General features: G+C 41.0%; 1 protein-coding gene across 9 annotated transcripts in view; it reads left to right on the forward strand.

Moving 5' to 3' along the window:
* The window catches only part of dctn1b (dynactin 1b), an 83,239-nt gene that overhangs the window by 50,395 nt on the left and 20,306 nt on the right, over window positions 1-12,538 (forward strand). For all 9 annotated transcript variants that reach the window (XM_078175373.1, XM_033642736.2, XM_078175366.1 and 6 more), the window contains 10 exons: window positions 1,140-1,337; window positions 3,188-3,392; window positions 5,090-5,168; window positions 5,724-5,883; window positions 6,044-6,148; window positions 9,080-9,271; window positions 9,371-9,487; window positions 10,705-10,857; window positions 11,043-11,203; window positions 11,551-11,719. In XM_078175373.1, coding sequence (XP_078031499.1) covers window positions 1,140-1,337; window positions 3,188-3,392; window positions 5,090-5,168; window positions 5,724-5,883; window positions 6,044-6,148; window positions 9,080-9,271; window positions 9,371-9,487; window positions 10,705-10,857; window positions 11,043-11,203; window positions 11,551-11,719 — 1,539 coding nt within the window. The remainder of the gene's footprint in view (window positions 1-1,139; window positions 1,338-3,187; window positions 3,393-5,089; window positions 5,169-5,723; window positions 5,884-6,043; window positions 6,149-9,079; window positions 9,272-9,370; window positions 9,488-10,704; window positions 10,858-11,042; window positions 11,204-11,550; window positions 11,720-12,538) is intronic.

The following is a 12,538-nucleotide window of genomic DNA, read 5'->3' on the forward strand; positions in this document are numbered from 1 at the left end:
TTTGATGGTCAAAGGTCAAGGTCACTGTGACCGTGAGTCAATTTCATGCTTGTGAACACAATAATTCATGAGCACATTGAGGGATTTTTTTCAAATTTGGCACAAACGTTCACTTGGACTCAACAATGAACTGGATAGAATTTGGTGGTCAGAGGTCACGGTGACCTTGCATCTGTCTCATTCTTGTGAATATGATTTGCTAAGAACATCTTTAGGGATTTTTTTTCAAATTTGGCACAAACATTCACTTGGACTCGAGGATGAACTGATGAACTTAGATTTTGGTGATCAAAGGTCAAGGCCGGTGTGACCTTGCTTCCATCTCATTCTCGTGAACGCAATATCTCAAGAACAGCGTGAGGAATTTCTTCAAATTTGTCACAAACATTGACTAGATGAACTGATAAGTTTTTGGTGGTCATAGATCAAAGGTCAAGTCTATGGGACCTCATCTGTCTCATTCTCCTGAACGTGATAACACCTTAGAACACCTTAAGGGAATTTCTTTATCTTTGGCACAAACGTTCACCTGGACTGAACAATGAACTGATTAGAATTTGGTGGTCAAAGGTCACTGTGACCTTGCCTCAGTCTCATTCTCATCAATGCAATAACTCAAGAAAACTTAGAAGGAATATTTGGCACAAATGTTAATTTGGACTCATGAATGAACTTATTAGAGCTCAGTTCAGTGTGACCTCACGAAACAAAGTTTTGGCCATAACCCAGGAATTCATTCAATAATTATGCTAAAATTTAACGCAAATGTCAAACAGAATGCAATGATGAAGAGATGACATTCTAGATCCAAAAGGTCAAAGGTCAGCTTGACTGTGACATCATCATGTTTTAACGTCATATCTCAGGAACAGAATTACAGACATTCGGTCAGATACTGAATTGATGTATGTGAAGCATTCATGTTTTCACAGACATGGGTGTAAACTAGCTGCAACTTCACTGATTTGTGGAGGCGTACAACCACAAGGTGGTAATTATAGTTTTAAATGTGTGATTGCTAATTAAATTTCTCCTTTCCCTCCTGTCTGTTCTCTGTCTTTAAATATCTGCCTTTCCATCCTCTCATCATCTTGTCACCACCCTGTCCTCCATTTCCTCCATATGTCCTCGTCATCCAGGAGGAGGAGGCGCTGCGTGGTCAGGTGAAAGACCTGGAGGAGAAGCTGGAGACGCTGAAGATGAAGCGGACGGAGGACAAGGCCAAGCTGAAGGAGCTGGAGAAGCACAAGATCCAGCTGGAGCAGCTGCAGGAGTGGAAGACTAAGATGCAGGAGCAGCAGGCCGAGCTGCAGAAACAACTCAAGGAGGCCAAGAGGGTAAGACGCAACACACGAGGGAGGAGACGAGTGGTTGTACAGGGAGATGTTTAATGCATGTTATCAGTGCATCCTCAAAATGGCTGCAGAAACAGGACAGAAATGATCTGTGTCATCAATGTACACCCACATAGTCCTGAGTTTGTTTTATTTTTACCTGAAGTGATTTCACATTCTTTAAATGTAAAAATGTATAGCCTATACACTGATTATTTATTTTATTTTATTTAACCTTTATTTAACCAGGAAGATCCCATTGAGATTAACAACCTCTTTTTCAAGGGAGACCTGGCCAAGATAGGCAGCAGCAAGTACAAAACACAGTTACAAATTACACAGATAAAACACAAACAAATAAAATAAAAAAGTATTGAATTTACAAGCAGATTATGAAAAACAAGTACATGTAGTGGAGTCGGCCTCAAGTATTCTCAGGTTGGATTTAAAGGCGCTCAAAGAAATGAATCCTGTTAGTTTCCAGTCATTTTGCAACATATTCCATGCTAAAGGTGCAGAGTAGACAAAAGCCTTTTTACCCAATTCAGTACGGACATTTGGAACAGAAAGCAACAAGTAGTCTTGAGAACGAAAGGAGTAAGGACCAGCACTTCTCTGTGCAATTAAGGAACAAATGTAGGAAGGCAATAGACCAAGTAATGCCTTATATATAAAAGTATACAATGACTGAGCCTTCGTGTGGCCAGAGCAGCCCATCCAACCCGAGAGTATAACTCACAGTGTTGTGTCAATGGTTTATAATTAGTGATGAACCTCAGAGAGGCGTGATAGACAGTGTCAACCAGATGAAGACATTTAGCAGAAGCATTCATATATAAAAGATCTCCATAATCCAACACTGGTAAAAAGGTAGCAGCAACAACAAGTCGCTTTTTTGCATTAAAAGAAAAACATAGCTTATTTCGAAAGTAAAAACCCAGTTTTATCCTCAGCTTCTTCACAAGTTTCTCTATATGCGGCTTGAAAGTGAGGGAGACATCAATCAAGACACCCAGGTATTTATACTCGTGAACCACCTCTATTTCATTCCCCTCGAGAGTGGTCACTGAGGGGATAATTTGTGGCCTCTTCCTAGAATTAGAGAACAGCATAAGCTTAGTCTTGTCTGCATTGAGAACAAGTTTCAGCTGAAGTAATGAGTGCTGGACAGCAATAAAAGGCTTTCTGCAGAGATTCAAGAGTTGATCCACAGCAGTAAATAATTGTGTCATCAGCATAGAAATGCAAATTAGCATCTGTCACATTTATACCCAAATCACTGATATAAACAATGAATAAGAGGGGACCTAATATAGAACCCTGCGGCACCTCCTTGTGGACAGTAACAATATCAGAACACAGGCCATCATATTTAATGCACTGAGTCCTATTACTGAGATAGTTGGTGAACCAATTAACTGCTTGCTCCGAGAGTCCTGATTGCAAGAGTCTAAGTTTTAAAATATCATGGTCAACCATGTCAAATGCTTTCGACAAATCAATAAAAAGACTAAAATGTTTTAACATTTCTATTTTCAACTAAAATGAGCATCACACGTCTACGACCTGGTGCTTTCTTCTCTAAAATTTAGCCAGACCTCAAAGGCGAAGGCTCGTCTTGAGTCTCCCTAGTTATGGATTCCAAACTCAAAAAAGGAAAACAGAGAATTTAATGGTTTGTGGACAGATTTGTTTGCTTGAATAATTAACTTACTTTAAAGGCACAAATGAGCAATGAACTGAAAAACTAAATGCATGAAGAGCAAAAAAATGACCCTGCAGGTTTTAAAGATTATATTAAGACTATATTTAAAACTGTACATCACTAACTCTACACAATAATCTGTGTGTAGGAAGCAAAAGAAGCCATGGAGGCGAAGGAGCGTTACGTGGAGGAGATGTCGGACACGGCAGATGCGATCGAGATGGCCACTCTGGATAAGGAGATGGCCGAGGAGAGGGCGGAGTCTCTGCAGCTGGAGGTCGACTCCATGAAGGAGAAAGTGGACGAGCTCACCATGGACCTGGAGATCCTCAAGCACGAGATCGAAGAGAAAGGTACGGCTGAGACGCAGAGATGAAAATATGTTTTATTATGAACATATTTTTATTATAATTTGCTGATGGCTGTTTCTAATTGTTTTATATTATTTTTGTTTCAAAGCTGACAACAGAGCATTTGACACATTTTAGTCCTGTCATAGCCTCCGTGTGACACATTCTGAACCCTGGATGTGGAAACTGACCTGAGGTTTTAGCCTAAAATAATAAGTTACATGTTGATGTTGTGTCAGTCGCGTCTTGCTGCAGGTAGTGACTGAAAAACGTTTTATCAACAGGCTGTTCTTTCTGCTTTAATACAGAATTGTTGCAAACTCTAAATATAAAGTTTATTTCCCACTAATAAATGCTGTGAGTGGACACACATTGACGGTGTGAACATGCCCCGAGTGGTCACATTGCTGTTTCGCCGCTACCCTCTGCAGTGCTTTCACTCAATACTGGACCAGTTTATAAAACTGTTGCTCCCATTAGTCACTAAGACACAAGAACATGGTTGAGGTTCAGCTTTGCAGTTGTGCTCCCCCTTGAACCAAAAGACTTTGGTTTCCTGGATGCTGCCCAGCAGCTCATGGGAATAACGCTGCCGGATTAGTTTTTGGCATCATTTATGGTCCGAACTACAACAGTATCTGATTGTCTTCAAACCTCTGACTTTTGTTCTTGATGAATGAAAAACATTCTTGGCAAATGCTTTCGTCCATCTTTCGCGGGTCCAAGAATTTCACCTCTAGCGGCACAACACGAATGCCCCTGGCCGTCCCTCTTAATCATGGCCCCCAGTTCAGAGAGAAAACCCACAACATAGAACCGGAGTCCTGTTCCATTGTTCCTAGCTGCTGTATTTAGGTGACTGGGCCTGCTTTGAACACTCCAATATTTTCAAAGTAAACATTTCGGACCCTGCAGGACACTCAGCTGAGAGCAGTGACAGAGCACAGAGAGGCAGGGCCTGGGATAGATAGATAGTCAGAGATCCAACTACGAGCTGTTAGACTGCAGCAACTTTAAGATATGCTATTGGAGCTGGAATTACCGCCGTGCTGGCACCAGACGTGCCCTCCAATTGATCCTCGTTAAATAGGATAGGAATAGGAAGTTGGAAAACACCCAGACTCACCCTTTAAGGCCTTTAAAAGAAACACTTTCACATTAGACATAAACCTTTGAGCTGTAAAAATAGAGTGAAAATATTAAAATTCTTCACACAGAAGGGAACAAAATGAAATAACCATGTTTCAGTCTGAGCTCAGAGTTAATCTGAAATGTAAAACTTTAAGGCCGTATATAATACAGATCAGTTATTTGGTGTTTGGTTACGATCAATCAGCTCAGGAGCAGAAACGACAAATGTTGGCCCACGACGTGATTAGACTGTTGAGATGGTGTCGAGCTGCTCATCAGTGACCTCTGAGTGCAGCGTGATGGAGGCTGATTTATAGTTGCTTCTTACTTTGTCTTCATCCTGGGAGGGTTTTATTTACAGCTGCAGAGCACCGAGCTAAACTCCGCCATTTGTTTAATTAAAACCTGTCATCGTTTCTTTGGCAGTAACACACAGCAACATTAATCCTGTTGAAGCGTCATCTGGTGACATAAATTAAAAGTTGTTCTTGGCATTTAGCAGAAAGTTAGTAAGTAAGTATCAAACACCACTGGACACATTAGAGCTCAGTGTTTTTGGTTTCTCACAGGTTCTGATGGCGCAGCCTCCAGTTACCATGTGAAACAGCTGGAAGAGCAGAACGGGAGACTGAAGGAAGCGCTGGTCAGGTAGGTCGACTCCTCACCTGCACGAAGACAGTTATTATTTTATTAGGCTTTGTGAAGTTGACAGTGAATAGAGATAAGAAAGTTTAAGAGAGAAGACAAATAAATTCAACAAAGTTCGTAATCCAGATTGTTCTGTTTTTAAAATATGATGTTATTAAGATTTCTCAGTATGTGCGATGTACACTTCAAACCCACATTAAATGAACAAAGACTCACAATCTCATTGACAAAGCAAAACAAGACAGGAAGGGCACTTTGAGCTGACCTCTGCCAAGACAAGTAGTCCAGTCTCTTATGACGTGCACATCTGCAGGTCCAACCACTATACATGTCTGGATACATTCAAGCCAAATTTGTATTGTAACTGAAATATGCCGAATCAAATCAACATTGCGTCATATCCTAAATCGAATTGAATCAAATTGTGACCTTGTGAATATCAGTCATATAGATTCAGGATATCAGTGGTTAAACCCAGCCCTGAGTGTCTGAGTATCAGTTTCGGATGACTCTTCTTCATCCAGATGTTGATGGTGTGTTTTTCTCGTGTGTCAGGATGCGTGACCTGTCAGCGTCAGAGAAGCAGGAACATGTGAAGTTGCAGAAGCAGATGGAGAAGAAGAACGTGGAGCTGGACGCTCTGAGGAGCCAGAAAGAAAAACTGCAGGAGGAGATGACGGTGGCAGAAAAGACCATCGACGAGCTCAAAGAGCAGGTCGGTGTTTTTATCACACTGCTGCAGAGACATAAATCAGTCGGTCAGGGTCGGACTGTTCACTGAGGAGATGTTTATTAGAGGTTTTTACAGGAAACTGATGCTAATGTGAACTGTTAAAGATGATGCTGTCATTTCAGATGATGATGATGTGTTTCAGGTGGATGCAGCCCTGGGAGCGGAGGAGATGGTGGAGACTCTGACGGAGAGGAACTTGGACCTGGAGGAGAAAGTCAGAGAGATGAGAGAGACGGTCACTGACCTGGTGAGTGAACATCTTAATCTGATGTGAGATTATGTTGAATTAGTTCAGTTTATTTCTGTCGATCTGTTATGAACAGCAGCTGTATTTATTGTTGTTTAAGTGGTTTAATTATACGACATATCATTTGAAAGCTGCACTCCTCATGGTGCCATTAATGCTGACCATGTCAAGATGCAACCACCACAGCAAGCTCAATAAACACTTCTGTCAGGCAAACAACAAACAGTTAGAACTCACCTTTGAAGCATTATCATGATCTACAAATCTTACATAGCTCTCAGTTCATTTCTAAGTTTTCACTCATAATCACATTCAGTTCATTGTTTTACCCTCTTTTTATGAAAAGGACAAAACCTCAGAAAAACCTGTGTAAAATGTTTTTTTTTTCTGTGATATTGTTTTCTGCTTTGAATTTGGACTATATAGGGCTTCATTGTGTTTTCCAGCTGATTCCTCTCAGTTCTGCAGCAGCTTTTTTCAAGAAAATATTCAGGCAAATTAAAAAAAAATCCTTTTATTTCAGTGTGTTGAAACTTGTATAACTCAATAGTAGAAGCACTTAAAGTGATTCTCAAGTGTTAACTCTGAAATGAAATTGTACATGTGCTAATGATGGACCAAGAACGGCATTCAGTTTACTTTAGGTATGACTTGAGAGGTGTTTTAGATGAATTAATTACCTATATAACTCAAATACACACATGAAAAGAAAAAGAAAAACTATTTTAAGTTATACTTTTAAAGCAGTGACAAACCACAGCGAGTTTATGTTGACTGAAAAAGATGTAGGCTGAAGCCTCATCTTATTATCCTTATTGCATTAATTAGTCTGCATAGTCCGCTGTAGATTTTTACGCTGAAAATGAAAGAAACAAAACAAATATATGAATATTGTGTATACCCCAAAGTCCCAAACAAGAATTCAAATACACACTAGTGATCATACCTTACCTTTATATTTGTTTATCATCTCATAATGACTCAGTCTCATTTTGAACAAATTCAGGTCACAGTGTGGAAGCATCTTACGTTTTACTTAATACATTAATTTGCAGTTAAAGTCCACCAAATCTCTAGATTTGAGAGCATGTGAGTCAGTATACATAAATTGTTGGTTCATGATTATCAGCTCTGTCCACAGTCCTTACAGCTCCCCTCTGTAGCATAAAGATTGGATTTGTGATTGTTTTTTATGCATCACCCAAACCTCCTCTCAGTAGGTAATGTGAGGACGGAGCATGAAACTGAATCAATTTGTTCATTTAAAGAAAACAGCTAAAGATTGTTTATTTCCCACTGACTCACTTCTTTGCTCAGCCCCTGTGTGTGTGTGTGTGTGTGTGTGTGTGACTGTATTAGGTCAGAGAAAATTAAAGTGCCACAGTTTGCTGACTCATTTCATCACTGATATATGGAGCAGAGTCATTAATGTGCTGCCCTCTGGTGTTTGTTAACTCTGCAGTCAGGTTATAATTATTCCACCTCTATTACCATCCGACATCAATCAGGACAAACATAGAGGAAATCTGAGCGGTCTGTTACTGTCTCAGGTAAAAGTCGTCACTTGCAGTATGTGCAGAGTTTTATGATCATAACATGATGACGGACTGTGGTTTTAAATTTAAGATAAATGAGTAAGTAAAAAGTAAGTAATACATTAGTCAGTGTGATTTGCATCAACCAGCAACAGTTTAATTAGTTTTGCCACTTTATTGTCAAATGATCCATTTTTAATCCACTTATCCGGGGCCGGGTCTCGGGGGCAGTGAAGCACCCCGGACGTCCCTCTCCCCAGCAACATTTTCCAGCTCCTCCCAGGCCTCCTGAGGCGTTCCCAGGCATTTCCAATGGGAAATTATATTAAACAATATTGAAATTAATTCAAATAAGCTTTTCCAGATAAAATTGAAGAACCCAGTTCAATTCAGTTTTATTTATAAAGCCCAATATCACAAATCGCAATCAGCCTCAGAGGACTTCACAGCAGACGACATCTGTCTGTCCTTTGGAGCCTCACAGCTGATCAGGAAGAAATCCCCAAAAGTTTGAGGTTTAGTTAATTGATCCGTTTCTTCTGGCTTTATCGATAGATATAATTGTGTATCATCTGCATAACAATGGAAATTTATAGAGTGATTTCTAATGATGTTACCTAAAGGAAGCATATATAGAGTAAATAGGATTGGTCCGAGCACAGAACCTTGCGGAACTCCAAAACAAACTTTGGTACGTAAGGATGATTCATTATGAACGTCAACAAACTGAAAACGATCAGATAAATAAGATTTAAACCAGCTTAGTGCAGAACCTTTTAGGCCAATTGAATGTTCCAGTCTCTGTAGCCGAATTTGATGGTCAATTGTGTCAAACGCCGCACTAAGATCTAATAAAACAAGTACAGAGACAAGTCCTTTGTCTGAAGCAATCAGAAGGTCATTTGTAATTTTAACTAGTGCTGTCTCAGTGCTATGATGCACTCTAAATCCTGACTGAAATTCCTCAAATAAATTATTATCATGGAAAAAATCACACAGCTGGTCTGCGACTACTTTCTCAAGGATCTTTGACATAAAGGGAAGATTAGATATTGGTTTATAGTTGGCTAACACCTCTGGATCCAGGGTGGGCTTTTTTAGGAGAGGTTTAATTACAGCTACCAAAAGAAAAATAGGATGCGTCCAGGAGTATAAATATTTTACATTTCCAGCAGAGACATCAGCAGTTTGTTTGCAATTTACAGAAGAAGAATTAGATTGTTAATGTGAACAGCAAGTACAGCAGCGCCACCTACACAAATCAGCTGATCTCCAGCGGTGTAAATATAAAAACACCTCAGGGTTTCCAAAATGTGGGGGGAAAAAAGAAACATGTATTTATAACCTTTATATCTGTCATCAAGTCATGACTGTCTTTGTTGTCTCCACCCTTCAGGAAGCTATAAACGAGATGAATGACGAGCTGCAGGAGAACGCCCGAGAGACGGAGCTGGAGTTGAGGGAGATGTTGGATCTGGGTGCAGCCAGAGTCCGAGAGGCAGAGAAACGTGTCGAAGCTGCGCAGGAGACCGTCGCTGATTACCAGCAGACCATCAAGAAATACCGTGAGCTCACGGCCCACCTGCAGGTACAGACTTTAGTGGTATTTAACACAGAGTGTGATCACATTAGATGTTTACTGTCTACTGACCGTCTGTGTCTGTGTTTGTGTTTGTGTTTGGTGCAGGAGGTGAACAAAGAGCTGACCAGCCAGCAGGAAGCCTCAGCAGAGCTGCAGCAGCAGCCGCCCGCAGAGATGTTTGATTTCAAGATTAAGTTTGCAGAGACGAAGGCCTACGCCAAGGTCAGAGACATCAAGAGCTCTGTGGTCTGAATAAAGAGCAGCTCAGTGGTGTGATAATGTTAGATGTGATTCAGGATCAGCCTCAACGTCCTTTTTCACCTCGCTTTTGGTTTCCTTTGAAAAGTTGAAGTTTTAAAGGCCCCACATTATTCTGCTCATTTTCAGTTTTATATTTGTTTTTTTTACTAGAAGATGTTTACACGCTGAAATGGTCAGAAAACACTTTATTTTCCTCAAACAGTCTGTGCTGGAGCACCTGTGCTCACCCTTTGCCTGAGATGATCCGTTTAGCGCCTGTCTCTTTAAGAGCCCCTCCTGAAAAGCCCAGTCTGCTCTGATTGGTCAGCATCTTCAGGTCTTTTACATCTGTGCTCTCTGCATCTGCATCACTGTGGCCAGAGAATGACTGTAACAGCACTGTAGCGGCAGTTTCTACCTTTATATCGAGTAGTTGTGACATCACAACCTCACAGAAGTCCTGACGGCTTGTTGAAAGGCAAAGGTTTCCTGAATCTGGATCATGCACATTTCTCTGTGGGCTGAGCTGTTTGATACTATCACAGTATTTTAAGCTCATCTATACCTGATTTATATCAAAGAAACATGTTGAAATCTGACTTTTTACAATTTTGCACTTCAGCTAGATTTAACTTTTTCAAGAGTTTTAAAGCTGGAGTGTTGGACTTTTGTCTTCCCTCTGAAAGTAATTACACAAACACTGTGGACGTGTGCTTATGGTGTACACCTGCAGGTGAGCTCGGCACATCTCCCAAGATGTGATGATCCCTCAATTATTTTTTTTCAACTTCAATCTGCTAAACGCTGAGTTTCCTTTTTATTTGGAGCATCCACCCCAGAAACTTTTCTTGGATGCTTCTTAGAATTTTCTGCCACAACTTCCTTAATACTCCTACTTGTTGCTCCTTTGCTGTGTCTCACTCCACATCTTTGCCTCTTAAGCTCTGACTGGTTGATGTAAACACATCACCTCCCTGAGTCGGTGCAGGAAAGTCGCCACAGACAAAACGTCGGTACATTGTGAAATACAGAGAGCCTTACCCGTGGACGATAGGCTTAATCATCATATGTGAACTTATTTTGTTTAAATATATGAGCGTTCATTTATATGAGAAGTTTCGGTCTCCAGCTTTAAACTGTCAGATGTAGACTACAGATGAGCTCTGAGGGTCTAAGTTGTGTTTGTGTTTTGTGTCCAGGCCATTGAGATGGAGCTGAGGAAGATGGAGGTGGGTCAGGCCAACAGACACGTCTCTCTGCTGACCTCCTTCATGCCAGAGTCCTTCCTTCGTCATGGCGGAGACCACGACTGCATCCTGGTGCTGCTGCTCATCCCCAGACTCATCTGCAAGGTAAACAGCACACAGCTTTAACCACGCCATTAAAGGTCCTACTTGAGTTCACTAAAAATAATCCAGACAGACCCGATCACAAAGGAGAAAATGTCAGACTGAAGCATTTATAAAGTTTGACACAGTGTTTTTTTCACTGTATCTCTGCATGATGTTTAACGTTCAGTTTCTGTGTTGGTCCACAGGCGGAGCTGATCAGCAAACAGGCCCAGGAGAAGTTCGACCTGAATGAGACCTGTGTGGAGCGAGTGGGGCTGAAGGGAGCCGTCGGGGAGCAGCTGAGCTTCGCTGGCGGTTTGGTCTACTCGCTCAGTCTGCTGCAGGCCACGCTGCATAAATATGAGCAGTAGGTTTCACCTCAATCAGCCATAAGACAGCAGGAGAGTCTGAGCGCTGAGAGACGACTGACAAACTTATCTCAGCTTAATTTGCACTCTGTGTTTTATCTAAATCTGTAAACTCAGTCGTCTCTTTTGGGGAAACTCCTCTGCTTCTGTTGGTTTGTGTGATTTCGCACTTTTATATTTCACAGTGCTTCTGCAGCTAATTTTATACTTTTTTCTGCCTTGAGTTTTAATGAAAAACAAAATGACTCCATTGGATCGAATTTCGGGTGCTACGCTGTGTCAAGTACTGGGTCGACACACACAAACAAATCTCCCTTGTGTGTGTGTGTGTGTGTGTGTGTGTCAGGGCTCTGGCTCAGTGCAGTGTGGACGTCTATAAGAAGATTGGCTCTCTGTACCCTGAGATGAGCGTGCACGAACGTTCTCTGGATTTCCTCATCGACTTGCTGCACAAAGACCAGCTGGACGAGACGGTCAACGTGGAGCCGCTCACCAAGGCCATTAAATACTATCAGGTACACACAAAGACCAGGGGCCTGTCTCAGGAAGCAGGATTAATGTCTTAGCGAGGTAACTTTAGGGTTAACCCTGGGTTTTCGGTCTCACGAAGCCGGTTCAGTTCTTATCGGGGTAGATCACCATGGTAACTTACTCTGAACGGCTATCCTGCTCCGGAGCAGGGTAAGTTCAGGGTTGAATCTGATCCTATAAAAAGTACCACCCAAATGACTCAGCTGACAGAAATGCAGCCCAGTCATGACGGGAAGTTTAATTAATTTGATTGATTTTGATTTGAAAGTTTATTTTGAACATTAAAAAAGAAAAGAAAGCAACAACAACAGACAATGAAAAGATTGTTCAAAAAGGAGTGGAAAGAAGTGGAACTTTCATCCCACCCCTTCATAAGAAAGAAACTGATCATTTGCGGACACTTAATAGCACCATTAATTAGTGCCAACATTTTGTTTTGTTGGAGGAAATGATCCCTGTTAAAGATAATGGTCCTAATTGACAGCTTTGCTGCTGGAAATGTGGAAAGTAGCCTATCATGTCTACACTTCATGGTGTTTGAGGGATTTTCCTTTTTGTTTTTTAAAGAGGGAGACTAGCTATATTTTTGTGCAGCTGTTAATTTCTAACACAGCTCAATATCAGGATGATTTTATTCAGACTATCACTTTGGTGTTGATATGATTTAATTGTGGCGTCAGCTTTAAGCTTTATTGTAGCATATATAACGTTATGACAAAGAAGACCAATTTATCAGACGCAATGATGTTAGACGATAATTGTAATACACGCAATTCATCTGCGCAGCATTGATTTCATGGGAT

Source organism: Epinephelus lanceolatus, chromosome 15 (genome assembly GCF_041903045.1).
Source record: "Epinephelus lanceolatus isolate andai-2023 chromosome 15, ASM4190304v1, whole genome shotgun sequence".
In the NCBI taxonomy this organism is placed as follows: domain Eukaryota; kingdom Metazoa; phylum Chordata; class Actinopteri; order Perciformes; family Serranidae; genus Epinephelus; species Epinephelus lanceolatus.